Raw genomic sequence first — 25,534 nt, 5'->3', positions numbered from 1 at the left:
AGAATGTTGTGTATAACTGGTGCAATTTAATCTTATCAGAAGGCAAAAGTAAAGCTAGAGACTTACCTTTTTATACCGACTTCTAAGTAGGTTAAAACAGACAATACTACATGTGTCATTTATTCATTTCTTGATTTCTCAAGTATTGAGCGAATGACGGAAATAAAAATTTCAAGCATGCTAGTGCTCTATTATGATTGGTCAACGCAAAGCCCATGAATGTATTGCTGCCAATGACTGGCAGATGGACCCGCTGTTCATATTCCCGAGGAGCGAGATACTGTATGATGGAGGTCTGATTTGACGGATGCGAAAATTTACGACCAGATACAACGATCGGGATATCTGAGGATCTGACTACTCGATAGGTAGATCATTTTATTGGGTTGATTTGCGATCGTACGAAAAGGGGTGAGAAGCGTTGTCTTGATCTTCGACGGCCACAGTGCGTCGCTGGTCCCTTGCGATTCTCGTGCCTGCTGTTTAGGGTGCTCGACAATGCAGACTGCGGTGGCTGCGAGTCCTGAGTTTGAGGGAACAGTACACCCTTGGCGAGATGCTTCTCTCTCTTGAGAGCACCAGGCCTGCCATTCATCTTCGAATGCAATGAACTTGCAGAGGAAAGGCTTTGTTACTATGCTTCTATTGTATGTAACTTCCTGGATGAAAAAAAAATAAGGATCTAGCAAAGTACTTCAAAAAATGATGGCACTGGAATATTCGTTGGCCATGTGCTGGTCGCCTTTTGAAGACGAGTCCCTTGTCTGGATATCTTCCTTCTGTGCAGTTTTACATTCACTGATTCATTTCTGTCTCCCAGATATTGTCTTGTCCAGCATATCCTAGGTCATGTCAAAAAGAGCATCATCCAAGCAAATAACAAGAAAAGAAAAGGCTAGCGAATGCAATTTTAAATAGGAAATAGTATTCCCCAATCAAGTGGCGGCTGTGTGATCTGGATGTGAGGCTATTCTGACTGGAAATTTTGGAGTACCAGACTGTCCAATGTGTCATCTGGCTTGTTTGATAGCCCATACTCAAACCTTTGACCCGCAGAGTCTGGGCGCCATTTTCCCGAATGGTACCTCAACGAGGCCAAGCGCACAAATGACTAACCACAGCCTGCCTCGAGGCACACAAGCTTGTGTCCTGCTCGAAGCACACAGTGCCGACGACGGTCATGCGAGAGTGTGGGATGCATTCGGACATGGTGCCGGCTCAGGTTTCTCCAGTCTCGAAAATCCAGCCCACAGTTGGCGCATTCGTACATTTAGCCCTGAATCTCATCCATGTCAATAATCTCCACTCCCAGATAAATCGATGTCTGCTTCCCATGCGCCTTGATATAACGGTCGTACCAGCTCTTGTACCCAGAGTACCGTTTGGGGCACTGGCCACAGAAATGAATTTCTGGAGCATCGTGTCCTCGTTTAGAGGTCAGCGCAAAGTCCCTATCGGACTTGATGGAACAATGGCGCGGGGAACTGGGGCGAGGGTTGAATGAGCATGGGCCAGACTATAGTAATCCTCGAAGGCCTCTTTGGTGGCAAATTCTCGTGGGACACTGGGGACATTCCAGAAGGACATATACCGTATCAGTGCCCATGTTGGGGTCTGAAGGCATTACCGGGCGTCTATTAACAAACCTTAGTTAATAGTAAAGATACCTTCTTATATAGGTAAACATACCTTTGGGCCGATGCGGTTTCGGTTTCCTACAGACCTAAGCTGAAGCTCACTCTGTACTTCAGAGATTTGACGGCGGCGATCACTGACTCGATCAAGATATTCCGCAAATTGTAGAATATCTTGGGGCAGTGAAGGCTAAGCTAGTGGCTCTGCCATGTACTCCAGAGATGTAAATTGTGAACCGCCAATCCGTCCCATTGAAATACTCCAGAAACCCGCGGAAATAGTCCTTGTCCGTATGGAGGCCATCGCGACCAGCGACAACCAACTCCACAAGCTTAGTATCACGATGGTTGTTCAGGAAATCAGAGATGGATTTCCGGTACTTGTTCTTCAATTTCTTGATCGCACACTGGACGGCTACAACGTGGTGCGTTGGGCCATTGAACCCTCCAAACTGAGCCACCAAGTGGGAGTGGAGTTCCACACAAAACTTTGCCAACCACGCTTCCTGATCGGGGACAGAGCGCCGGTGGTGAACCAGCGAGGAACGAACGAAAAAGAGTGCCGCAGTAGGTCCGGCCAAAGGAGTGTCCAAAGCGACTGGTAGAAGTGGAAAGCTATTTCCTCGTCCTGGCTTGGCAAGGACACGAGGCCGTCGTAGTCGAGTGGGTGTTAAGCCCAATCTATGAGGTTGTAAAGAGCTTCAGAAATGAAGCTCGAATGGAATTTCGCCGGTTGCCAAGTTTCTCAATGCGCTTTTTGTAGATTCGCATCTTCTGTTCTGAGACCTTGGTTTACTCGAAAATTCGCTGAGCTTCAGGGTTGTCACTCCATTGTGTTTTGTGGACGTACGCGATCCTGCAGTTGGCATCATTCCCTGGATAGTTATTTGATTATATTACTTGGAGGCTTCGCTTATACTCGTGGAGTATATCATATCTGTGGCGTACAGTGATGGTTCAAAAACCCGAATCTAGAGACCAGACAAACCGCCCAAGAAATATGCTTCCACTTCTTGTTTTTTGAAAAGTCTTTCTTGATAGCATAGGTATCATTTTTCAGTCTATCATTCAACTTATGGCTCATGAGGTGATTTTGGACAGTTTCAAACTTATGAAACCCTACTCACAATCATTTGACACAAATAATGGACCATATCTCATTACCGTTCCACAGTATAATCAAGTCGAAGAAAAAGGCTGAAGTATCTGATATGTAATGACCATAAGCAACTACGGTTCACCTACCTTCCTTAGTGACTTCCTTCATCAAACTCATCGACCTGCCTTATCGCGTCAATATACCCGATTCAACCGCCACTCTCCACACCCGCTAGTAACTAACCTAGTGCAGGTAATCCCCACTACGATAACGCGGGACGCCCCGGATCCAATTTCCTGCCGCCCACCGTGTTTATCTGTGAATTAAGCGACTTTAGTCAAGTCCTCGCGAGCGATGGTCGAGATCTGCTTGTTCGCGTCTATAGTAGTCCACATTGTATGTGCTCTGGGCTTCTGGCAGAAGGTCAAGGTCTCCACAATCGTGCACGTCTAACGCTACGACAAGATTTGTTATGTAAACTGCGAAGATCTCGTTGAGAAAGAGGACGCGATCTTGTAGGTAGACGTCCAAGGGACATCAATAACTTGGTAGTATTACAAAGTCCATCCCGCTACGTGCATCATCGGATTGGCCCCAAATTTGCCCTCGTTGAGATATTAAAAAAACAGAATGGTATATCCGAATCCAAGGGAAAAAAAGCTGGTCTAAACAAGATCAAGAAAAGAAACATTCAAATCGCCTTCGCCGTAGCAGTCCACTGATCATGTAGACTCCAAGCCCCAGCCATGAAACTAATCAATCCCGTCAAACTCTCCGGAATCCCAATCCCCTTCTCAAGACACCAATGCAAGCACAACGGAGCCCAGATAGTATTGTTAACGAGACTCTTGCGCCACGAACGAATTTCCAACCGGAGCGCCTCTTTCTCCTCTGCTTTAATCTCCTCCTTGGTCTCGGTGTTGCCGGCGGCTTCGCGCTGCGCCGCGAGACGTCTCTTCCGGAGGATGTGTTGGCGCCACAGGACGAAGAATTCGAAGAAGATATGTCCGAACCAGCCCCGTGTACTCCAGATGTACCATTTATCGATTCCGCCGTATTTGTCGACGAATTTCTTGGATAGAACGTTCTTCGAGGCGAGGTAGGCTACGTTCTCGAGGAGTTGGTAAATGACGTTCGAGACCACCTGGAGCATTGTTAGGGAGTAAATGATGGGGTCTGTCGGTGGGTTTTTGAGTGTCTCAGAGCCCCATATCCATAGTGGGAGGAGTCCGAATAGGCGGAGGTTGTATCGCGTTTCCGAGGCGAGGGAGGATAGGGCTGCCCATTTTGAGCCGGACGGGGCCGATTTGCCAGGTGTTGGGGCGCTGCGAGCTTTGATTCGGGCGAGGAGGAGGAGTCGTGTTTGGAGGGTTTTGTACAGTGTTGAGCCGCAGACGTGGTGGAGGATGGATGCGACGTAGTTGACTGTCGCTAGGACTCTCTCTTGCCCGGTGGCAGTGGACAGGAGACTGCGGAACTTGTTAGTTGGCGATATTCAAATCACGACCGAGTCGGAATGGCAGATGTTGCGCGAAACGGCCAGTCTTGCGCATGCGGATAGATTTACTTACAGATCTAACCGCCGGATAGTCACATCTGTCGCCGTCAACGCGGACAGCAGTTGTTGCTGTGTGGCTGCTTTCCCCGCGGTTATCGCACTCTTCCCCACATGCTGAACGTGATCCGCTGCTCCGTTGGGAGTGTCAGGAGGGTGCGCGGGGTCTGACATTGTTGGGAGAATATGCGACGGGCGTGGGAATGTAAAGGAGCGACTTTTTTTTTTTTTTTTTGAATCGAAACGATATCAGGAGACGAAACCCAAATTATGTTGCTGGCAGCTGCACAGGTCGGAACCTGTGTTGGTCGCGCGGAAAAGGACCGAGGCTCCGAGGCTCCGCCCGGCCTCACGAGGTGAAGGTTGGGACTGCCTCGTTCGGCCGGGTCCACTTGCTGTTCATTACCCGCCGGGCATTTCTCGTCGGAGGTTTGGGTCGTGTCGTTGTGTGCCACATCCTGATGCTATTGGCTGACTTTGCTGGCGTACTCGTTTGAGGATGTACAGTGCTTTTCATCTCATTATGTACTCTGTACTTGTCTCAGCGCGCGCGGGCGACAGTGATGTTCGTAATGGCATCTGTCCCTTTGCAGCCACATCTCCACACCTCCACATCTCCATATCTTCATAGCTTTTCCTCCTTCTGCTGATCGGGTTAAAGATCTTTGTACTCCCGCCAGTTGTGCGCGAGGGTGATACACCTTCTCTCTTCTACCTCAGGTCTTCAAAATCGAGGGATCATCGGCTATGGCATCCACTGCGCGCAAATGGCCAGTCACTCGAACCATGCGAACCATGCTCTTGAAGCAGCGCATCACCCAGGGTGCCAGGTTCTGATCAATGAAGTCGACGATCTATTACCAAATATCCATTACCAAATCGTCAATCCCAACGAGCTAACCCAGCGAACAACTTTCGATTAAGTCTGATTCTCTGTCTCCTCCCCCAAGGGCTGGGATTCCGACTCCACAACCGGGCTTAACTGAGCGGATGGGGGAAAGTACACGCCGGCGCTTAGAAACGGGGCGAGCCGCGCAAACGCCTGTGGGTTTAACCAGTAGAGGCAATGACACATCTCCCAGTGCGACATGCGATGGCGGAGCACGATCTGGGCTACAAAATTGAGGAAATCCGGCTGGTTAGCCCCGATCATCTCGGCCATCAAAAGCAAAGGGAGGAGATCGTACCCGCCAATGAACCGAACCTTTTCCCACCACTGCTGGAAATCAGGACTCCAGTTCCAATTTCTACAATGCTCGTGCATTGAACGCAGCGCGGCGGCATTGGAGATTGGTCGGTCCAGGTATTCTGGGATCTGAGGCGGTGCTTCGTATGGCGTATTGACGATGGCGTTGATACAGCCCCAGGCCTGTTCGATGTATCGGGGCCTGCATTTTATGCAGACGCGTAATCTGCAGATTACGGCCTCGCTGAGTGTTATTTGAGGACTGGGGGTGTTGACTTCATCCGAGGCACTGTCGTTGTCTTTGGCAACTTTCTGTCGGTTGACGATTGCTTCTACAAGCGATGCAGCCGCTGCCTCTGGACTTTCAGCAGGCTTTTTGTCCTCTTGCTGGGCGACTCGGCGTCGTTCGGAGGCTGCCAACTCCAGCACCTTGACCTTCTGATCCAACAGCTTCTCTAGCTGGGCTTCGGTGTATTCACCCCGGGCGATGGCCTGCTGCGTCCACAATGGGAGAATACTGATATCGCGGCTGATTGGCTCGGGATTGGGGACAAAAGGCGAGTGATCTGGCGTGTCTGCCGTACATGTCCAAAAACATCGAGCAGCCCTTCCACAGTCCTGGCACTTGGGGGAGGAGGCAGCCGAAGCCCAGCTGCGCAGGATGGTCTCGTGGCCGCACCATGGCCCTGCACGTGGAGTGTAGCGCTTCTCTCGGGTATGCTCTGGGCTGCCTGGTGTGAAGACCGTTCGTTGAGGGAGGCGGGTTGGTCCATCAGGTTCGGTGAAATCTGAAATGTCGTCCAAGTCTGAGCTTTCGTTGAGCAAATCTTCGATGAGTTCGGTGATGTTGTCCTCAAAACCAAAGTCGAAGGTGCCTGGAGGCCAGTCCTCGTCGCCCAGGTCGATTTCTAGGCCGTGACCCATCATCTCTGACTGCGGTTTATGCTCCTGGAGTCGATCAGCCACTTTTGATGAAGTGTGACTGTGACTGTGACTGTGACCTGGTGTCCGAGGTGAGGAAATGAGTCGTTGTAGGTACGGGCAAGGCCAATCAGGTACAGGGAGAAGAAGAGGGTGATACGAAAGAGAGAGACTTGCGGGAATGAGAAGGGAGAGTAATGAAGTCGACAGCTACTTTGTTTGTCATTGTGTTGCTATCTGGACACTCTCTTACAACGCGTTGAGACCTAGGCGCATGCCCTTCCCTGCCCCGTTGCCATTGTTTGTTTGTGCATTAATCTTTCTTTTCCTTCTAGTACTTCTCATTGTACTTCCCTCTCCCTGTCTCTCTCTTTTCACCCGACTTATTGACCTTGAGACTATCCATTATTCTCCAGCCGTATCTTGGTCCTGACAACTGAGGCTGCTCTTTTTCCTAATGTATAGCAGATCCCTCTAACCGACTCCTTTTAGAAGTAAATGGAGTCCTTTGCCAGTGTTGCTCAGTGGAGCCAAAACTATCCATATTTGAAGGAGCTTCAGATGTAAGGCCAGCTATCATACTGCAGATATTAACTAGTACACTATGATTACATCTGCAGAAGCTTACCGGGCAGGTCATGTGATGATATTCTATTTGATGTTTTATGACTGCATAAAAGCCTATAGTATAATTTGATAGAGTCACGTCAGGGGTTTATTCCTGGTAGGATTATCGGCTCAGTGGCTCGGAGTCTCTTGCCGAATTGACCTCGGCCGAGAAGGAGGAATGGACGGGAGCAATACTGTAAGCTATGAGTAGAATTTGTAGTAATGGGGAATGAGTATCCAACTTAATAAAGTGAAGTATTAACAAGGGATGTTTGGATCTCCAAACCAGGGCTAGAATTCATAACTCCTTTCCTTTATCTGCTGTCTAATGTGGGGAACCCCGTTGAAAAAAATGAAGATTGCGGAGAACCAAGAACCAAGAACCACTGATACATAAGACTGGCCAGTTGGTTCGCCGGGTATTGCCCAGTATAGTTGCAGGATGGCCAGTTTTGTATTTCTTTTCCTGCAGCTATAATATTATTTCTACAAGCATTGCGGGGTATAGTTAAGGGGGTCAATCCACTAATTACTTGGCTGTATGATGATACTTCATATTGCTCAAGTATATCCCTCTCCTAATCAGTGTTGAGTGGAAATCTGTACCGTTGAAGTCGCGGGAGTCGGAGGGTTCCGACGAGCTCCGCCAATGGAACGATGGATCTCGCCGGGGATAAGCCCCAATTTATTTCACTTCTCCCTCCATCCTCCATTTGCCATTTGCCGACTCTCGAGACCGCTTCTCTTAATATACGGCCAGCATCCTTCCCCCGTTCTCTTCTAGACCTTCTGGACATTTGTTGCACTTGGGTTCATCCGGTGTTTTAACTTGGTGTCTTCCATCATCTGGGATTATTAATCTGTGATACACTTTTATACCAGGTACGTTGCCCCGGGGCCTCGGTTGTCCCCTTGTCCCTCTCTCCCGTTCAGCCCAGCCCAGCCTCTCGAACTCTCCAAACTCTCCTCCCCCCTCGGGCCCCCAAATTTCATAAACAAACATCCTCCCTCCCCCCATCCATTCCCCATCTCCCCCTACTCCCCCCACTCTCCACCGACTTTTTCCACGCGATATCTCCGGTGTTTTTGTCGCGATCCTCTTGTCATCTTGAGTCGCCATTGAATTGACTCGATTTCTCCCACCCCGCTCGCAGGCGTTCCCGGGATTACTCCATCACTACTCGCCTCCCAACCTCTCGGCCCGACCATTCCACATCCATCATGTCTGTCAAGTTCCAAGAGGAGACCGTCCGCACCGTCACGGGCGGCAAGCCCGAAGACCTGGCGCACCGCGTCGGTGAGCGATTGACTGGTGGAAAGACCCAGACCGGTTATCTCCAGGTATGTATATGCCAGAAAGGCCGATCGCGCGATCGGAATCGACTTCTAGCGGAGCATTGTTCCAATCGCTAATCCCGAGGAATGGATCGTCACAGGCCTACCTCAAGCAGCTGCAGCACAACCCGCTGCGCACCAAGATGCTCACCTCCGGTGTGCTCTCTGGTCTGCAGGAGCTGCTGGCCTCGTGGCTCGCCCATGATGTCGGCAAGCACGGCCACTACTTCAGCTCGCGCATCCCCAAGATGTCGCTGTACGGCATGTTCATCTCCGCGCCCCTGGGTCACGTCCTCATCGGCATCCTCCAGAAGATCTTCGCTGGTCGCACCAGCTTGAAGGCTAAGATCCTCCAGATCCTCGTCAGCAACTTGATCGTACGTGTTCACCATTGCATTGCCCTCCTCCCGACTGGGAAACTTGCCTCGGCGCATTGCTAACCTTTACACTTTCGCGTCGCAGATCTCCCCCATCCAGAACAGCGTCTACCTGAGCTCGATGGCTATCATTGCTGGCGCGCGCACCTTCCACCAGGTTCGCGCCACCGTCAAGGCTGGCTTCCTACCCGTCATGAAGGTCAGCTGGGTCACCTCCCCCTCTGGCCCTGGCCTTTGCCCAGAAGTTCCTGCCCGAGCACACCTGGGTACCCTTCTTCAACATCGTCGGTTTCTTCATCGGAACCTATGTCAACACCCACACCAAGAAGAAGCGCCTCGAAGCCCTGCGCAAGGTATGTACCCGCGAAATCGCATTGAGCCAGCACGACATATACTAACAACAATCTCCAGCGCTATGACCAGCGCCGCGGCCCCGGCGGCGAGTACGAGAAGCGCGACTACCCTTAAATGGGACCGAGTCTGCGACCTACAGATGGGCGGGAATTGGGAAAGAGCCGAGGACTCCAACGATAAACTACGCGTCGAGAAACGCACGAACCCCCTCCGTCCACGACCCGCCATGACGATCACATCTGTAGGAGATTTACCTGATAACTCTCACTGTCTTTTGTCTCACCCATTTTACCTGTGATCCTCCCCTCGGTGTTTTGTTGATCTTGACATTGAAATCCCCCTCCATGTACACACCCGATATCTATATCTTTCTTCCTCGATGTTTATTTTTTCTCTCAATCTTATGACGAATGCCCTGCCCCCCCCCCTTGCCATATACAAAGAAGACAAGACTTGTTTCTCTAATCTTTCGGAGACGAGGTATATATGCTGGAATTCTTAGAAGACGTGCATACCATCTGGTCTCTTTTCTCTCAACTTAGACCTCGGGATCTACAGTAGAATACAGATCTTTCAATTTCTTCGGCAGTTCATAATATGTAGAATTTCTCGCCTAGCTACATGACCCCTCTCCACCTCCCATACAGTGGAAAAGAGCGCATCGTGTTACCTGGCGAGCACCTCCAGCCGATCAACCTAAAGCTCCATCTCACTCCCATCCCCTCTCTTCCCCTGCACAAAAGCCACAAAATCATCCAACGCCCCAGGCCAAGCCCCATCAACACTCCACCACCCAAACGCCTCATCCTCCCTCGTCTTCCGCATGAAAACCTCCACCTGTTCCCACAGATCCTTATTAACGGGCTTCTTGCCCCGGCTCTCCAGGAACTCGAGCCACCACTCCAGCCAGGGGGTCATCGCCGTGCTCCAGGGGATACCGCCGCGGTCGGCGGTGAAGAAGAGCCGCCATTGTTCGGCGGCGAGGTCGAAGGGGAGGTTGCGTTGGCCCGGCATGCGGGAGATTGGGTAGGCGTAGCGGTAGATGCGGCGGTAGAGGTCGGGGTCTGTGGGGATTGTGGTGCGGATGGTTTTGGCGTGGGAAGTCATTTTGGGGATTGAGTCGCATCTGAGTTGGTTAGGTTGGGCGTTTTGTGAGATTTGGTCCTTGGGGGAATGGGATGGGTATTGGATTGGCAATGGGATTGTGGGTTGGTTGTAGGGTGTTAGATCAAAGGTGTTAGTGTTACTTACGATAGCTCTCTCCAGCCGGCGATGAACTCATTGCGGTTGAATTCACCCATTGCTGGGCACTTGCATAGCTCCATGACTCCGATACAGGCGACTTCGTCCAGTTGGACGTTGATGTCATTGAAGAATTTCATGGCTCCTTCGATACCGATGGTATCAGGGCTGTCCTTGGGGTGCTCTAGAGTAATATTAGTATGCTGATGTATCAAAGGATGGGATGGACTGTACCTCGATAGCCATCGAAGATGAGGCTTATGGTCTGCATCATTGATTGCCCGGCACTGTTTGGCTGAGGACTGGCATAGTATCTGGATATAAGAAGAGCTGTTAGAGAGGTTCATCAGACTTGTTGATATCAGTGTGGTATTGTATGCTTTGAATCTTGGTCGAGCATCTGCTGTGCTTTTGGGGATTTTTGTAGGAGCTCCGTTGATCCGTGAATAGCACATCCAGACAAGTACTGGAGTTTGCAGATGATATGATGACCATGAAGTCCCAATTACTTCCGAAAAGTCGCGATGCTGCCAGACGGACCCACCCGCAGACCAAAGCAGGAACAACGACACACTCAATGTATAAAAGGGCCGCAGAATTGTCATAACAGCAAATCAGGTAGAAACTCACGCGTCAACAGCCCTCTCGAGGTTCCATTGCGCTCCCTTCAGGAACTATAACCAATCGTCAGTCAGAGCTCACGCGACAAATAACCAGCCGCATATCTCGTCTCGAGCACCCCCTCACGGAAGATCTCAGACCCGCGGGTGAAAGACACATACCTTGGCAGCCACACTGTCCCTGGTATCAGTCAGGGCGTTAAATTGTTGGATAGCCTGCTTCTGCGCAGCCGTGTAGGGTGGCATGGTGGGGGTTGTGATATTGGGCCCCGCTTCGTGAGCTAGGCCGGTGTGGTGGGTATAGGTGACAAGTCGGTGGACTGTATGTTTAAGAGAGTAGGAGGATTTAGGGAGAACAGGAAACTCTTTGAGAGGGAGCGGTCTTTTGAGCGGTAAGTATTCCCAAGGTTGTAACGGCAGGCAACTTGATGGCGGCTACCTGCCTTATCGCGATTGCGCCGCGGACAGGAAATTTGATGACTCAGCACTTATGCCTGAGGCGCACATCGTTGTTCTATGCCTCTGATTATTGAGCCTAAGGATATTGGGCCTGAGGATTTGGGTGAATGATTCTGGTGTATTGAAATTTCAATGACAATAATGTAACAAAGCATAGTATCTATAGAGAGATGATAGGAGCCAAATCTTATTGAGTATTGTAGGATCAGAAGAATTGTCCCAAGATAATTTTGTCTGGTCATACTAGTAGCATACTAGTAGCTAATACCTACAGTAGTACCTCATATACCACGTCGTGCGCATTCTTTGTTTATAACCTTCTGATATCACAAGTACGGAAAGGGACGAGTATTGTGCCTAAGATTCTTAGTATAGTAGATTACTGCAGGGGAACCTATCTCATTAAGCAACAGGCTACTACAAGCATGAAAGTGGACATTCACTGTATGGACATGTATTGTAATAATAGTATTCATCAAATGATCTAACCGAGTCCAGGTATAAACCCCAAAGTCGAGGCAGACAAAGAACTTTTCACAAGACAGAATTGACTCCATAAACTCCAGTCCCAGATTTTCCACATCGAGTATGCCAATATCAACATGCAAGATTCGAGTCGTCGAACGTTCTTCTTAAGCGGTGAACAGGGAATCCTCCTATTAGACATTAGCAACCGCCCATAATCAATGCAGCGCGAATTCGACTTCAGGATCGGGTGTGTTCTTACCTCTCTCAGGTACTCGCCAGCATCGGCCTGGCGGAAGACCACAATACCGGTAGGCTCGAGCTTCTTAGCCTCAGCAGTAGAGCGCGCAGTCACACCGAAACCGAGGGGCTCATCGTTCATGCTGTAAACAACGACACCGCTGTGCTCGGGGCAATCCTCGCTCCAGCGAGCGGCATGAGCCTTCAAGACACTAATTTGACATTAGCAATTGCATAACAATTGACGGAGTATGTAAACTCACTTTCCACCGTACAAGAACGGCATCTCGCCGTTCGCCTTGATCCAGACCTTGTACCGACTGTGAGGGGCGATGACGGAGAGCGCGGTAATGTGGAGTCTGAACTTCATCGTCTTGGTGAATTTACCCTGCTAGTTGTTAGTACACCGTACAGAAAGAAGCAAATTTTGCAAATAGCGGCGACTCACAATAATGGTACCTGCGGAAAGCAGGTTTGCGCGGGGAATGCTCGTGGCATAGTTGGCCAACCGCAGAGGAAGGTAGTACACCTGCTCAATTATTAGATTTTCCGTCGATAAGAGACATTCCTTCCGATCTTCGTGGGACGTACGCGAGAACCCTGGAGACGGAAAACGTGGCGCTCGGTCTGTTCGCCCTCGGGAGGCGCAATCAGATTGTTCAAGGATCGGCCAGTGTAGTTGGCGAGCTTGGAGAAAAGCCTAGACGCAGTTTGTTAGCTGGACTGGTACTGGTGCAAAGGGTGAGCTACCAGCCCCAGGCAGATGAACTCACACTTTGGCTTCTTCCTCTGTCAATTCACGCATCTTGAATGGTTATAGAGTGTTCTTGGGGGAAAGATTCGACTTGACCACGAACAAGACTTGCGGAGGTGGTTCCTGATCTCCATCAGGAAAAAAAGATAGGCGGTGTAGAAAATGTCCGGCAGAGAAATGCTTGGCGCGAAATTTTGTGGTTGGGTCCGCCTTCCGCCCGCAAGTCTTTCGAGTCTTCAACAGCGACCAAACACACCATAAAACCAACAAAATGGCCCGTGGACCGAGTGCGAAAAGGAGACGTTTGAGCCCTCCTGGCGACAAGGAGGCTACTGCGTCTCGGGACGCTGAGTTGTACAGCGGTGCCGACGAATGGGACGCTGAACAAGACTACGAGCGTCGCCCGCGCAAAACGAACAAGAAAGATAATGAGCGCACCCGATTGCCCATCAAGACCTCCGAGGGATTCGTCCACGCCGTCAATGAGCCCGAGGATGCAGGCGAGGAAACCGACAGCTTTTTGGGGACCGACGATGACGAGGATGGCTCGGGAGAAGGCGAGGATAGCGAGGAGGAAGTGATCGAGGAGAAGAAGCCCAAGATTCCTGTCAAGGTTCAAATCCTGCAAGCGAAGGAAGACCTGGCTCGTATCGCTACTCTGATCAACGAGGACCCCGAGGAGAACATTGCGCTTTTCAAGACAATGGCCGATATGGTGGACAACCCCGACTCGCCTGTTACGGTCAAAAAGCTGGCCTTGGCGGCGCAGGCTGCGGTCTTCAAGGATGTCATTCCAGGATATCGAATTCGTCCTCTCACTGAGGAAGACATGCAAGGGAAGCATTCGAAGGAAGTGCGCAAGCTGCGCAGCTTCGAGCAGGGCCTTGTTTCAGGATACAAGAACTACGTTCAAAAGCTGGGTGCTCTGGCGAAGCCTGGCCGGTTCAATGCAGCAACCGACCCCGGCTTGAAGAGCCTCGCCATCAATTGCGCCTGCACAATGCTTCAGGCTGTCCCGCATTTCAACTTCCGTAGCGAATTGATCAAGATTCTGGTCAACCGCCTCGCAAGGAAGCAGGTCGATGCTGACTTTATTAAGTGTCGGGAAACCATGGAGGAAATCTTCGCTAAGGACAATGACGGAGTTGTTTCTCTCGAGGCAATTCGCATGATGGCAAAGATGATGAAGGCACGGGACTTCAATATCAACGAAAGCGTTTTGGATACTTTCCTCCATCTGCGCCTCCTTGGTGAATTCGCTAGAAAGGCATCGCGTGATCGAGTAGACCGCAACGAGCCCGAGGAAGACAGCACTTTCGGCAAAAAGCAGAAGCAGAAGCGTGAGTTCCGGACAAAGCGAGAGCGGAAGGTCATGAAGGAGCGCAGGGTTGTCGAGAAGGATATGAAGGTCGCAGACGCCCTTGTCTCCCACGAGGAAAGAGACAAGAATCAAGCTGAGACCTTGAAATTGGTCTTTGGTGTATACTTCCGCATCCTGAAGCAGCGCATCCCCAACCTTATGGGACCTGTGCTTGAGGGTCTGGCGAAGTATGCCCATCTTATCAACCAAGACTTCTTTGGTGACCTTCTGGAGGCTATGAAGGATCTTATCGGCCACGCCGAGCGTGACGAGCTCGACCAAGCTGGTGAAGATGCTTCCGAGGAAGAGGACGAAGAAGAGGAACACCACGAGGTATCCGAAAGCACAAAACGAGATGCTCGCCGCGAGACTCTTCTCTGCACGATCACCGCGTTTGCCCTGCTCGAAGGCCAAGAGGTTAGCAAAGCCGCCAGCACTCTTCACCTGGATCTGAGCTTCTTCATCAAGCACCTCTACCGCTCCCTCTACGCCCTCTCCATCAACCCAGACGTCGAGTTCAACCCCAACACCTCCCTGCGTCTCCCCGACCCCAACACCGCCGAAGAATATGCCGCTTTCCGCTTCAAGCCAAAGAACAAGGTTAACTTCCAGACCCCGATGGTCCTGCTGCTCCGCTGCCTCCAGTCAACCCTGATATCCCGTGTTCACGGCACCCCTCCCCCAGTCCGTCTGGCCACGTTTGCGAAGCGTCTGATGACGACCTCCCTCCAGCTTCCTGAAAAATCAGCCATTGCGACTCTGGCGTTGATGAACCAGGTCTCCAAGAACCATGCCCGCCGCATCTCACCGTTGTGGCACTCGGATGAGCGCAAGGGAGATGGCGTGTTCAATCCATATGCCACCGATATCGAAGCTACAAATGTGTATGCGGGATCTGTTTGGGAAGGGGAGTTGTTGCGTCAGCACTACTGCCCCCAGGTCCGGGAGTCGGTGCTTGATATTGAGAAGATGATGACTGGCACTGGTAACGGCAAAAAATAGATGCGAGTTGTGTACATAGACGTGGAGCGTGATGTTTCTATTTGAGAACTTTGAGAACCCCATTTTGTTTGAGAATAGAAAAGGCGATAATCGTTTCTTGATTCAAGAACTACCTAGGCACAAAATGTGAAATGAATAGGCCCTTCCATGAATCGAACCGGAAGCCTTCTCCTCCCTTATACTTCGTCCTGTTAGTGCATCGCCGTCCCAGGATACCGAAGGATATCTATCACCATATGCCCCCCTATGCCGCACCTCTGACAGCACCTCCTCTACACCCTCCTAACACCACCAAAAGAGGCTCTATGAGGGTCAAAATAATATTCTAGAGTTTTAAGCTCAATAAAAATAATTCTATCAAAAAATTCGCAAAAACTTGTGCCGCGGGGAGGTGGCAGCCACCTCCCCGTCTCCCACCCACCCACTCCCCCCCGCCTAGGGGTGTGCCCGGCCGTCCGTGGAGCACGGCGGCCATAACACTTTTGATTTTTTTTCTCGGGGGCACCCAGAGGTTCACCGCGTGTAGTGACCAACTAGGCCAATCCGAGGGGGGGGAGTGATTGTTTGACTTGGAATCCGGTGATAACCTTGACTAGTGTCTAGACTTGCCATATTGAGTTTTTTGTTTCTAATGCGATATCCGTATAATTATGGTTATTACGGGAAACCTGCTAGAAAGGAAGAGGGTGATTATGGAACATTTGATATTTTACAAGTATTGTACATTTCGAGGGTCTAGATATGTCTGAGAACTATCAAACCCTCTAAGATCGTAGACTCATCTGAATCATGTGTGTACACGGCAAATAACCATCAGATCTCCTGAATCGCCTTCCACAGAGAAACAATGCTGTGAAACGATTTCCTCTGCAACACCAATGCTCTTAACACCAGATACAATAGATCGCAAATGTATCACGTTCCATATGCCAGACAGATGAAAAGCAATGTGTATCACATCCCCAACAACACCAAAATAAGCCAGACCTTCGTAGAATCCCGTATGGACAAATCGTAAAACTTGAAAAGTGAGAAATGTCCGAATCTACCGCAGTGACGCTGTAGACTTGACCTCGTGCAAAGAGCAATGATCCCATTCATGGTGCTCCTCCTCCCCACAGTAGAGAAGGGGACGGCGCATATCCTCAATCGAACGAATAGCCATAGGACTCTTTGGGCTGTGATTGAATGACTCCGGGGTCCGCTTGTGCAGACCGGGAGACAGCAGCTCCCTACTTGCACCCCGGTGTTCGTGAGAGGAAGCCAGACTAGGAGCGACAGATGCAGTGATGACCCCCATGTGCTGGGTATCGGTGCAAGCAATCTGGCTGCCCATCCGCGCGGGCATAGGTGCAATGGGAGTACTCGGGGTACTCGGGGAACTCAGGGACTCATCCTGCATGACGGTTTGCTGGATCATGTTTCTGAATGCAGGATGGACTTGGCTCGCTGCGTGGATGTTATTCTCAATGTTCTGGAGAATTTTTCGTGGGACTGGCGGAGGGGGAGTCACTGAACGCGAGCTACCATTGTCAGAGGCCCGTCCATCCCTGGAGCGACGAGAAGGCAGCCAGCCGAATTTGTTCGAACCATTGTTGTTCGAGTTGGTGCTCTCGTTGCTGGTACCACGGCGACGGAAGCCGAAGATGTTCCACTTCTTTGATTCGTCGTTACTGCCAACCCTTTTATGAGGCTTGCTTTGGGCGTCGGAATCGCTGGTGACGATATCAGCAAGACCCTTCTTGATGGACAGGCTGCGCTTGAAGGAGGAATCATTCTTGTCTTTTGCCTTAGTGGCCTCTCTATGGCGGGGCGGGATGGCCGTCACTGAACGTGGCAGTGGGGAGACTCGCACCGGTGGGAGTGGTGGCTCTGGAGGCTTGATCAAAGGCTCAGTGCTTGTCGGAGTGGTAGAACCCCCGATGGATGCCCGGGAAAACTCCGGAGAGCGTGGTAGCTTGATCGAAGGCTCAGTGCTTGTCGAAGTGGCAGACTCGCTGAAGGATGGCCGGGCTAGCCTCGGAGAGCGCGGTATTTTGGTTGGAGATGGCTGTGATGTAATTCGATTCGCCTGTCTCTTGACGAGTTCCCCGAGCTCATCCTCCATCTCTTTGATCTTCGCCTGTTGCTCTTCCGCCATCTTTGCAGCTTTATCCGACTGGGCGGAGAACCTTTCGATGGCTTCTTCAGTTTTCTGGGTCATTTCCTGGATAGAAAGAGCCAGACTTGTGATCTCCGTCTCCATCTCGTCCAGAAGTTTGCTTTCGACGACGCTCATGCGCCTATCCATCACGCTCATCTCTATGTGGATATCCAGATTGAACTTTCTGAGCTCTGAAGAAATTGCGATCTGCTGGCAGTGAAGTTCTTTGCTCGTGCGTTCAAGGTCGCTGACACTTGCAATCTTGGTCTTGAGCTGATCATTAAGCCACTGTTCCAGGTCATCAAGTTTCTGATTCAGACCGGTGATCCCCAAGTCAGTTCGTCGCTGGAAAGCTCGAAGCATGTCAAGGACATCTTTCGCATGGCTGTCAATACTGAGATTCTTGATTCCTGGCGGGGTTGGCTTGTCGAGCGAAAGGCCAATCTTCTCGAGACGCTCCTCGAGTCCTGGCATGAAGTTTGGGAGCTGATCCGAGCTTGGCCCACTCTCTGGATACGGGGTTGGCCCTGGACGAGTGGACTTGACAGTTGGCGAGGGTGTCGAGGGAGTGGAGGTCTCAAGCCAGCCCCTTGGGAGATACTTCACCTTGCCCGAGCCCTCTGTGAGATCCCTCAGTGTTGGAGGCGAGTCACCGGTAGGGGGATAGTCAAGTGCCGGTGACGTTGGCAGTGAACGCTTTGTAGCAGAGGCTCCAGGGTTGGGGCGAGCTCCCAATACATTGGGACTATGCTTTCCCACTGGGACAGGGACACTCCGCTGTGTGGCAGCAGCCGGGGTTTCCTTGGATTCCACACACTCAGTAGCAGTCTTCACCCGCCCCCAGCTATCGACTCGTTGACTAGTCGAGGCCTTCGATGGAGTCATTGATCCATGCGCGTGGGTGTATGTTCCCGAGGGAGCAAGTGGAAGTCGACTGGGTGCGGTGTTGTGCTGCGTTGCAGAGGCGGGAGATGTCATAGGAACGGCGGAGGAGTTTGCCATCAGCGTCTGCTTAGACCTAGCTTGGAAGTTGTAAATGCTAGGCGAGAATGCCATAGTTCCACTGCCACTCGCGGAACGCTGGGATGCATTCTGCTTATCGAAAGTGGGCATACGGGGAACCGCAGGGATTCTACCATCATCCTTGGAGGCTTCTTTGCGAAGATCTTTGAAGCTCAGCTTTGACTTGATTGCTTCAAGTCGGGACTTTTTCTTCCCATCTAAAGACGTGCCTGGGTCAGCAGTGGCCCTCGCATGAGTCGTGTCTGGCATGGACTTCTTCTTCTGGAGGCGAGGATGAGAGCGCGGCTGTGGATCCTCTGCACCCTTCTTGGGATTCTCGTCAATAGGAGGTTCACGCCGAGGGCGCGGTTTCGGCATAGGGAGTGCCAGTTCCTCATCGTAGTTCAGGCCTGAACGCTTTCGGGTGATACTTGGCTTGGACTCATCGACAGGACTTGCAGGATCAGAGTTCCCTAGATGGAAGCATCATTAGTATTTGCTTGTGCAAGATAGAGAGAACCTTTGTTCACTACGAGAAAGGAATCTCAGACGCGTTTGAGTTGATTTACTGACCGTCGCTCCTAAGAGGAAGAGGCAGTTTGCTGAGGTCCTCGCCTCGTGCTCTCATCACGGAAAACGCGTTACCATGACGGATGAATGGGTTGAACCGGTCCGACCCAGCGAGAGAGGGAGAAGCTGTGGCCACAGATGGTCGAGTCCCAGGTCCCTCTTCATCAACACCAGGGGAACTAATATGATGAGGATCGTGTAACGGAGTTGCGACTCGCGAGCCGGGTTTCTTGGACCCACGCGGGTCACCTTGATCGTCCATTTCTGGATGAGGCTGAGGGAAGTGCGAATATGATCAGGGAAAGGGATGTGAGGTGTCACGAAATAGTACGGACAGGAAAGGAAAGCGGGGCATGAGAGTGAAGAGGAGGGTGGTGAGGAAAGAGAAGGAAGCGAAGTTGGGATGAAGATGGGATACGACGCGCGAAGGTAAACAAACTGCAGGAGGATGGTAACGTTCGCTCACCTACAAAGCACGGTTAAAGAACAAACAAATTTTAACTGATCATATCCATTCATTAGGTTCATAAGAAAAGGCCTCATTAGATACACACTGGCGACAGGCAATCTCGAAGACTTAATTGATCTCAAGCATCGACCTTGTTCACCAATATGAGAGACAAAAGAAATTCATCACAAAAGACAACACAAAGACAACAAATCCGAGATAACACACAAATAGGAAAATCGTAAACAATACAGGGGAATCAATAGTGGAGAAAAATCAACACATTCTGACAACTTTTGTCAATGGAACTCGATTGACATCGGCTCACCCGATGCCAGTGAGCATTAGCCAGGAAAGGCTCTCAAAAAGCCAGACCATGGTACAACACGATTGCAAGAATAGGCAGCACAGCAATGGTAAGCCAAGATGGGGGCCTGATCGAAGCAATGTTAGTAGACTGCATCATGTTGGAGAGATCACGCCAAGGAAATCCCGGATAGCCTCTCCCCCCAGGTGCAGATCAAAGAGACGAGGGCAAGTATATGGATGGATAAAGGCTCTCGTCTGCTCCAGCACGACCTTATTTGGCAGACTTGCCACGGCGGCGGAAGGGGGAGAAGATAGTGCCAAAGAAGCCCACAAACACAGTGCGCAAGAACGCCTTGAGCCAGTTGTCCGACGCACTATTCAGAGAAACAGCTGTCACTGACCGGTTCTGGCTCACGGGACGAGCATCTTCCTCGTTCGAGTTGCTGGTCGCAGCATTCTCGGGGCTGAGCTGGTCAGTAGCCTTCTGACTAGACTCGGCGGTGGGCTCGGCTTCGATCTCAACGCGAGCCTGCTTGTCGTCGTTGGTGGGTTGAGTGAGGGTGGTCAACTGGTCCGTGGATGGCTGGTTGAGTTTGTGGAGTAGGGCTTCACGATCGCCTGCGAGGGCTGTGAGAACCGGATCAGCTTCGAAAGACGGCACGGACATGTTGTGCGAGGTAGAGAATGGCGTCGGCTTACAGTCTTCGGTCTGTTGTTCCGCGGCAGGGGCCTTGTTATCGGTCTTGTCATCGATCGCAACTTCGGTAGTGGCGGTGACAGGCTCATCCTTGGGCTCCTTGTGCAGTAGAGATGACACGCCAACAGCAGCAATGCCTGCAGCGGCAGCGGCAGCAGCACCGGCGCCGAGAATCTCAGGAGTGAGAATGCTCTCCTTGGCAGATTCTTCAGCCTTCTCTTCTTGAGGAGCAGAGGTCTCCTCCACCGGCTCCTCAGTATGAACAGGAGCAGAGGGAACCTCCTCAGCTGCAGCAGGCTGCTCAGAAGTCTCATCCTGCTCGTTCACAGGCTCAGACTCCTTTGCAGTCTCCTCGACCGGGGCGGCCTCCCCAGTCTGAGCAGCAGTCTCGGTCTCTGCCACAGCGGGAGTGGGCACAGGCTCGGCAGATTCAGTTGATGTCTGATCAACAGCCTGGGCGGGCTCATCAACAGCAGGGGCAGACTCCTCGGGAACGAGTGCCTCCTTAGCAGTCTCCTGAACGGATTCCTCCACAGGGGGTTCCGGGGCAGCCTCGACATGCTCGGTTGCGGTAGGAGCCTCGGGCTCGGCAACCGGCTCGACCAACTCTCGTGCAGTGGTATCCTCCGGGGCAGTAGTAATCTCCTCTGCAACAGCGGCGCCTGCAACAGCAACGCCTGCAAGAGCAACGCCTGCAGTAGCAACAGCAGGAATAGATTTCTCCACAGCAGCCGGTTCAGGAGTGGCCTCCTCAAGGACCACAGCGGTCTGCTCTGTCTCAACAGCAGGAGTTTCGGGCTCCGCTTCGGTCAAAGCAGGCTCTTCGACAGCGACGGGCTCCGCAGCAGATACAGCTTCAACTTCCTTCTCTTCCTCGTTGACCTCGTCCTTAGCAGCAGGAATCTCAGCGGCAACCTCCTCAGTCTCGATAGCCTTGGCCACAGGGGAAGACTCCTCAGCAGCAACAACTTCAGGAACCTCCTCGACGGGAGCGGCAATGGACTCCTCGACAACAGGCTCGGAAGTCTCCTCAACGGCAGGCTCAGTAGACTGCTCAATAGATTCGACCACCTTCTCCTCGGAAGGCTCAGGAACTTTCTCTTCGGCGGTGGGCTCGATAGCCTCCTGGACGGGCTGCTCAATGGGCTCCGCAACCTTCTCCTCGGCAGATTCGATAGGAGTAGGAGTCTCGACAACAGGTTCGGCCTCAGCGATAGGTTCTTCGACCTTCTGCTCCTCGACAATAGGGGCTTCCGGCTCCTGAACAGGGGTCTCCTCCGCAGCAGTACTCTCAACTTCGGCCACCTTTTCCTCGACAACAGGCTCAGCAGCCTTCTCTTCGACGACAGGTTCGGGAGTCTCCTCAACGACAGGCTCAGAAGTCTGCTCGATGGGCTCAGCCACCTTGTCCACGACAGGCTCGACAACCTTTTCTTCGACTGCGGGCGCAAGAGTCTCCTCAGCCAGAGGCTCGGCAACCTTCTCCTCTACGGGCTCGGAAACATTCACCTCAGTGGTTTCAACAGGAGCAGGGGTGGCTTCCTCAGCCGCTTCGACAGTCTCAGTCTCAGCAGCCTTGTTGTCCTCCTCGATGGGAGTGGAATCCACAACAGCAGGTTTGCTAGTAGCTAGGGCCTCGACGACAGGTTCTTCGGCCTTCTGCTCCTCAACGACGGGGGCTTCGGGCTCCTGAACAGGGGTTTCCTCGGCAGAAACAGGTTCGGCGACCACAGGTTCGGAAGCAGCAGTCTCAACTTCGGCCACCTCCTCAGTGGGCTCGGGGGCGGTCTCCTTCACCGGCTCCTCGAGAGACTTCTCGGCAGTCTCGACAGGGGTCTCGACAGGAGTTTCAGAGACAGTCTCCTTAGCAGGCTCGTCAGCGGGGGTCTCGTCGACAGCGGCGGTTTCAACGACAGGCTCGACAGCAGCAGCGGGGGCGACCTCTTCTTCAGCGGGCTTCTCAGCAGCTTCGTCAACGGCGAGGGCCTTGGCGGACTCTTCGGTCTTTTCTTCGACCTTAGGTTCCTCCTGAGCGGGCTCCTCAACCTTGGCTTCCTCAACGGGAACTTCCTCGGAGGCGGCTGTCTTGACTGGCTCGGCGATGGTGGCCTCTTCGGTGGCTGCGGGCTCGATGGTCTCGACGTTAGGCGCAGGAATCTCCTCAGTCTTAGATGCAGACTCTCCGGTAGCGGCGGGTTCAGTAGAAGAGGGCTCGGCAACTGGCTCTTCGACCTTGGATTCTTCCTTGGGCTCCTCGACCGGGGCAGCCTGCTCAGTGACGGGATCCTCGACCACGGGCTGCTCAACAGCAACTGCCTCAGCGACAGCAGGCTCCTCGGTCTTCTCCTCGGCATGGGAAACTTCAGTTGGCTCCTGAACGGCCTCGGAGGCGACTTCGGTGACTGGCTCCTTGACTTTGGGCTCCTCCACGGCGGCGGTTTCGGTGGTAGTAGAATCCTCGACCCTCTCGGCCTCAGGATTCTCCTCCACGACTGGGGTCTCGGTTGACTCCTGAGTGGCCTCGGGGATCTGTTCCTCGGTAGCGGTCTCTTCAACCTTCTCTTCAGCTGCAGGGATTTCAGTCGATTCCTTAGGAGCTTCCTCGGTCACAACCTGTTCAGCAGCAGGCTGCTCAACGACAGTCTCGGCCGGGGTAGACTCCTCAACCTCGGCTGCTTCCACCTTCTCCTCGACGGCAGGAGCTTCGGCCGATTCCTTGGCGATCTCAGAGGCTTCCACGGGGGCAGTCTCAGCAGGAGCAGGCTCTTCATCTTCAACAACCTTCTCCTCGACAGCGGGAGTAGTCTCTTCCGCAGCAGGTTGCTCAACAACAGAAGCCTCGGCAGGAGTAGGCTCTTGGACCTGGGCAGTCTCAAACTTCTCCTCGGCGGCGGGAGTCTCTTCGGAAGTAGGCTGCTCAACAGCGGCGGTCTCGATCTTCTTCTCTGTGACCGGGGCTTCAGTCAATTCCTTGGCGGTCTCAACAACTTCCTCAGGGCCAGTCTCTTCGGCGGTGGGTTGCCCGACAACAGCGGCCTCGACGGGAGCAGACTCTCCAACCTCTGTGGTCTCGACCTTCTCCTCGGCGGCGGCAGCTTCAGTCACCTCCTCCGGGGCAGTCTCTTCCGCGGCAGGCGGCTCAACAGCAGCAGTCGCAGCGGGAGTAGGCTCTTCAACAACCTTCTCCTCAACGGCGAGAGTCTCGATCGACTCCTGGGCGGGCTCAGATACTTCTTCGGGGGCGGTCTCCTTGGCGGTAGGCTCTGCAACAGCGACGGTCTCAGCGGCGGGAGTCTCGATCGACTCCTGAGCAGCCTCGGAAGCTTCTTCGGGGGCGGTCTCTTCAGCAGTAGGTTGCTCGACAGCGGTTGTCTCGACGGTGACAGGCTCGTCCACCCTCGTAGCTTCAGTCTTTTTCTCAGCAGCGGGAGCTTCCTCCTTAATCGTCTCGGGGGCAGTCTCTTCGGTGGTAGGCTGCTCTGTTTTGACGGTCTCGGCGGTAGAAGGCTCCTCAACCTGTGTTGTCTCAACCTTCTCCTCCGCGGCGGGGGCTTCGGACGACTCCTGGACGGCCTCAGAGACTTCCTCGGGAGTAGTCTCTTCGACAGTGGGTTGCTCAACAGCAGTCTCGGCGGGGGTATGTTCTTCAACCTCTGCGGTCTCAACCTTCTCCTCAGCAGCAGGAGCTTCGGTCACCTCCTTAACGGCTTCGGAAGCTTCTTCGGGGGTAACCTCCTTGGCTGTAGACTCTTCAACTGACTCCTTCGCGGTGGAGATCTCAGGAGTCTCCTCAACAGTAGGCTTCTCCTCGGATACCTCCGTAGGCACTTCGACAGGCTCTGCCTTGGCGGATTCCTCCACAATGGCTTCCTCCTTGGCGGGCTCCTCGACGGCGGTTTCTTCAGTGGGAATCTCCTCGGTGGTCTCTGGAATGACCTCTTCCACCTTTGACTCTTCGGCGGCCTTAGGCTCCTCTGCGACGGGCTTGGGTGTGGACTCTTCGGCAGCTGCTGGAGCTGGAGTCTCCTCTTCAGCTGAACGAGCTTCAACAGGGGCCTCCTTCTCAGAAACATCAGCAGAAACAGAGCTGATGCTCTCCTGTTTCTTCTGCTGCTTCTTCTTGTTCTTCTTGGCCTTCTTCTTTTGTGCCGCGGTCAGAGGAACCTCGGGCTCGGCAGGTGTAGTTGTAGAGTCGGCAGTAGAGTCGCCATTAGTCGCGGACTTCTCGTCAATAGCGATTGGGGTAGCCGCAAGAACAGGCTCCACCGAAACGGGATCTTTGGGCAGATGCTCCTCCGACACTACCGAACCATTAGTAACTGCGGCCATACTGCCCCGAAAAAAATTGAAATGAAAACTTACCACTCTGAGTCGCAGCAGTCGCCATGGTTGTAGGTCGTTAAAATTCGTAACGGTCGTGAAAGTAATGAGGGGGAATCAATGAACAATGAAAAACAGATTCGCAAATTTGACCAGCAAAGCAGACGCAGGATTCAATGGACGAGCTGTACAGAGGATGCTCTCAGAGCAGTGATTTTAGAGGTGGAGGATGAGCGAGGTAAGGGAGATTGAGAGAGGAATAGTAGTAGTAACAGAGTGTATGATTAGAGAAGATGAAGGAGGAGAGGAAGAGGGAAGAGGGGAAGAGAAAAAAAAAAAGGCAGAAGCTAGGGCCACATGGAATAACAACAATGACACCCGCTCGTACGGAACTATGGCTATGACTTACCACGGACACCCGAGCCCTGCGGAGTACCTTACGAGAATGGAGTAACTGATAGGACTAACTATTAGCTAGAACAAAGTAAATATTATTTACAAAGCATAAAAAAAGGAGGAGACCAGATAACAACCTTTTATGCCCAACCTAAGGCCATCACAGCAGGTGTTTCTTTGTACTCTTGTACTCTTGTACTCCAGTACTTCCTTGCACCAGGATTTTCTGTACAACAGCAGCCCAGCATCCATATGACTGACGAAGAGGAAAACAGAGAAACGGAGTGAGTGGTGGGGCCAGTTGTCACAGTGACCAGCTCATACTAGCCTCCAATGGCCATTTATTTAGTCCTGCTAGCTCTGTTAGTCTCTTTCGTCGTGCTCCCGTTGGGCCAGCAGTGGTTAGGTGTGAACGAAAAAACATTTCAGATGCCCAA

General features: G+C 52.3%; 9 protein-coding genes across 9 annotated transcripts; 2 read left to right on the top strand and 7 right to left on the bottom strand.

Annotated features, from left to right (window-relative positions):
* Nucleotides 1–1,270: 1,270 nt before the first annotated feature.
* N7473_004753 (uncharacterized protein) lies at nucleotides 1,271–1,606 on the bottom strand (the record flags this gene model as incomplete). The annotated part of the gene is made up of 2 exons (XM_057150693.1): nucleotides 1,271–1,516; nucleotides 1,592–1,606. 2 exons carry the CDS (start codon nucleotides 1,604–1,606, stop codon nucleotides 1,271–1,273), a joined length of 261 nt encoding a protein of 86 aa, XP_057010803.1.
* A 1,818-nt stretch (nucleotides 1,607–3,424) lies between these two features.
* N7473_004752 (uncharacterized protein) lies at nucleotides 3,425–4,594 on the bottom strand (the record flags this gene model as incomplete). The annotated part of the gene is made up of 2 exons (XM_057150692.1): nucleotides 4,305–4,594; nucleotides 3,425–4,202 (listed from the first exon to the last, which is right to left on the bottom strand). The coding sequence occupies exons 1-2, from the start codon at nucleotides 4,460–4,462 to the stop codon at nucleotides 3,425–3,427; spliced, it is 936 nt and encodes a 311-aa protein (XP_057010802.1). The 5' UTR covers nucleotides 4,463–4,594.
* Nucleotides 4,595–5,207: 613 nt separating this feature from the next.
* On the bottom strand, nucleotides 5,208–6,401 carry N7473_004751 (uncharacterized protein; the record flags this gene model as incomplete). Its single annotated transcript, XM_057150691.1, has 1 exon — nucleotides 5,208–6,401. One exon carries the CDS (start codon nucleotides 6,399–6,401, stop codon nucleotides 5,208–5,210), a length of 1,194 nt encoding a protein of 397 aa, XP_057010801.1.
* Nucleotides 6,402–8,225: 1,824 nt separating this feature from the next.
* N7473_004750 (Mpv17/PMP22 family protein) lies at nucleotides 8,226–9,184 on the top strand (the record flags this gene model as incomplete). The annotated part of the gene is made up of 5 exons (XM_057150690.1): nucleotides 8,226–8,345; nucleotides 8,441–8,716; nucleotides 8,802–8,915; nucleotides 8,959–9,069; nucleotides 9,128–9,184. The coding sequence occupies 5 exons, from the start codon at nucleotides 8,226–8,228 to the stop codon at nucleotides 9,182–9,184; spliced, it is 678 nt and encodes a 225-aa protein (XP_057010800.1).
* Nucleotides 9,185–9,766: 582 nt separating this feature from the next.
* N7473_004749 (defective in cullin neddylation 1 family protein) lies at nucleotides 9,767–11,178 on the bottom strand (the record flags this gene model as incomplete). Its single annotated transcript, XM_057150689.1, has 5 exons — nucleotides 9,767–10,196; nucleotides 10,322–10,496; nucleotides 10,547–10,626; nucleotides 10,943–10,986; nucleotides 11,095–11,178. The coding sequence occupies 5 exons, from the start codon at nucleotides 11,176–11,178 to the stop codon at nucleotides 9,767–9,769; spliced, it is 813 nt and encodes a 270-aa protein (XP_057010799.1).
* A 659-nt stretch (nucleotides 11,179–11,837) lies between these two features.
* On the bottom strand, nucleotides 11,838–12,946 carry N7473_004748 (ribosome biosynthesis protein NIP7). Its single transcript, XM_057150688.1, has 6 exons — nucleotides 12,870–12,946; nucleotides 12,688–12,796; nucleotides 12,545–12,625; nucleotides 12,360–12,484; nucleotides 12,119–12,308; nucleotides 11,838–12,047 (listed from the first exon to the last, which is right to left on the bottom strand). Exons 1-6 carry the CDS (start codon nucleotides 12,899–12,901, stop codon nucleotides 12,024–12,026), a joined length of 561 nt encoding a protein of 186 aa, XP_057010798.1. The 5' UTR covers nucleotides 12,902–12,946; the 3' UTR covers nucleotides 11,838–12,023.
* A 175-nt stretch (nucleotides 12,947–13,121) lies between these two features.
* Nucleotides 13,122–15,212, top strand: N7473_004747 (nuclear export protein Noc3; the record flags this gene model as incomplete). The annotated part of the gene is made up of 1 exon (XM_057150687.1): nucleotides 13,122–15,212. The coding sequence occupies one exon, from the start codon at nucleotides 13,122–13,124 to the stop codon at nucleotides 15,210–15,212; it is 2,091 nt and encodes a 696-aa protein (XP_057010797.1).
* Nucleotides 15,213–16,257: 1,045 nt separating this feature from the next.
* Nucleotides 16,258–19,189, bottom strand: N7473_004746 (uncharacterized protein; the record flags this gene model as incomplete). The annotated part of the gene is made up of 2 exons (XM_057150686.1): nucleotides 16,258–18,830; nucleotides 18,931–19,189. The coding sequence occupies 2 exons, from the start codon at nucleotides 19,187–19,189 to the stop codon at nucleotides 16,258–16,260; spliced, it is 2,832 nt and encodes a 943-aa protein (XP_057010796.1).
* A 766-nt stretch (nucleotides 19,190–19,955) lies between these two features.
* N7473_004745 (PT repeat family protein) lies at nucleotides 19,956–24,768 on the bottom strand (the record flags this gene model as incomplete). Its single annotated transcript, XM_057150685.1, has 3 exons — nucleotides 19,956–20,311; nucleotides 20,384–24,682; nucleotides 24,744–24,768. 3 exons carry the CDS (start codon nucleotides 24,766–24,768, stop codon nucleotides 19,956–19,958), a joined length of 4,680 nt encoding a protein of 1,559 aa, XP_057010795.1.
* Between the last annotated feature and the right edge of the window lie 766 nt (nucleotides 24,769–25,534).

This window comes from Penicillium subrubescens, assembly GCF_028828155.1.
Source record: "Penicillium subrubescens strain IBT 31985 chromosome Unknown utg000003l_segment0_segment0, whole genome shotgun sequence".
Classification (NCBI taxonomy): domain Eukaryota; kingdom Fungi; phylum Ascomycota; class Eurotiomycetes; order Eurotiales; family Aspergillaceae; genus Penicillium; species Penicillium subrubescens.
The sequence above is the reverse complement of the archived record's forward strand: the minus strand, read 5'-3'. Positions and strand labels throughout refer to the sequence as shown.

Coding starts and splice junctions, on each gene's coding strand:
- N7473_004748 (XM_057150688.1), bottom strand. CDS start 12,901: ATGCGTGAATTGACAGAGGAAGAAGCCAAAGT. Junction 12,797..12,869: donor ACAGAGGAAGAAGCCAAAGT/GTGAGTTCATCT, acceptor AACTGCGTCTAG/GCTTTTCTCCAAGCTCGCCA. Junction 12,309..12,359: donor CCGTTCTTGTACGGTGGAAA/GTGAGTTTACAT, acceptor ATGTCAAATTAG/TGTCTTGAAGGCTCATGCCG.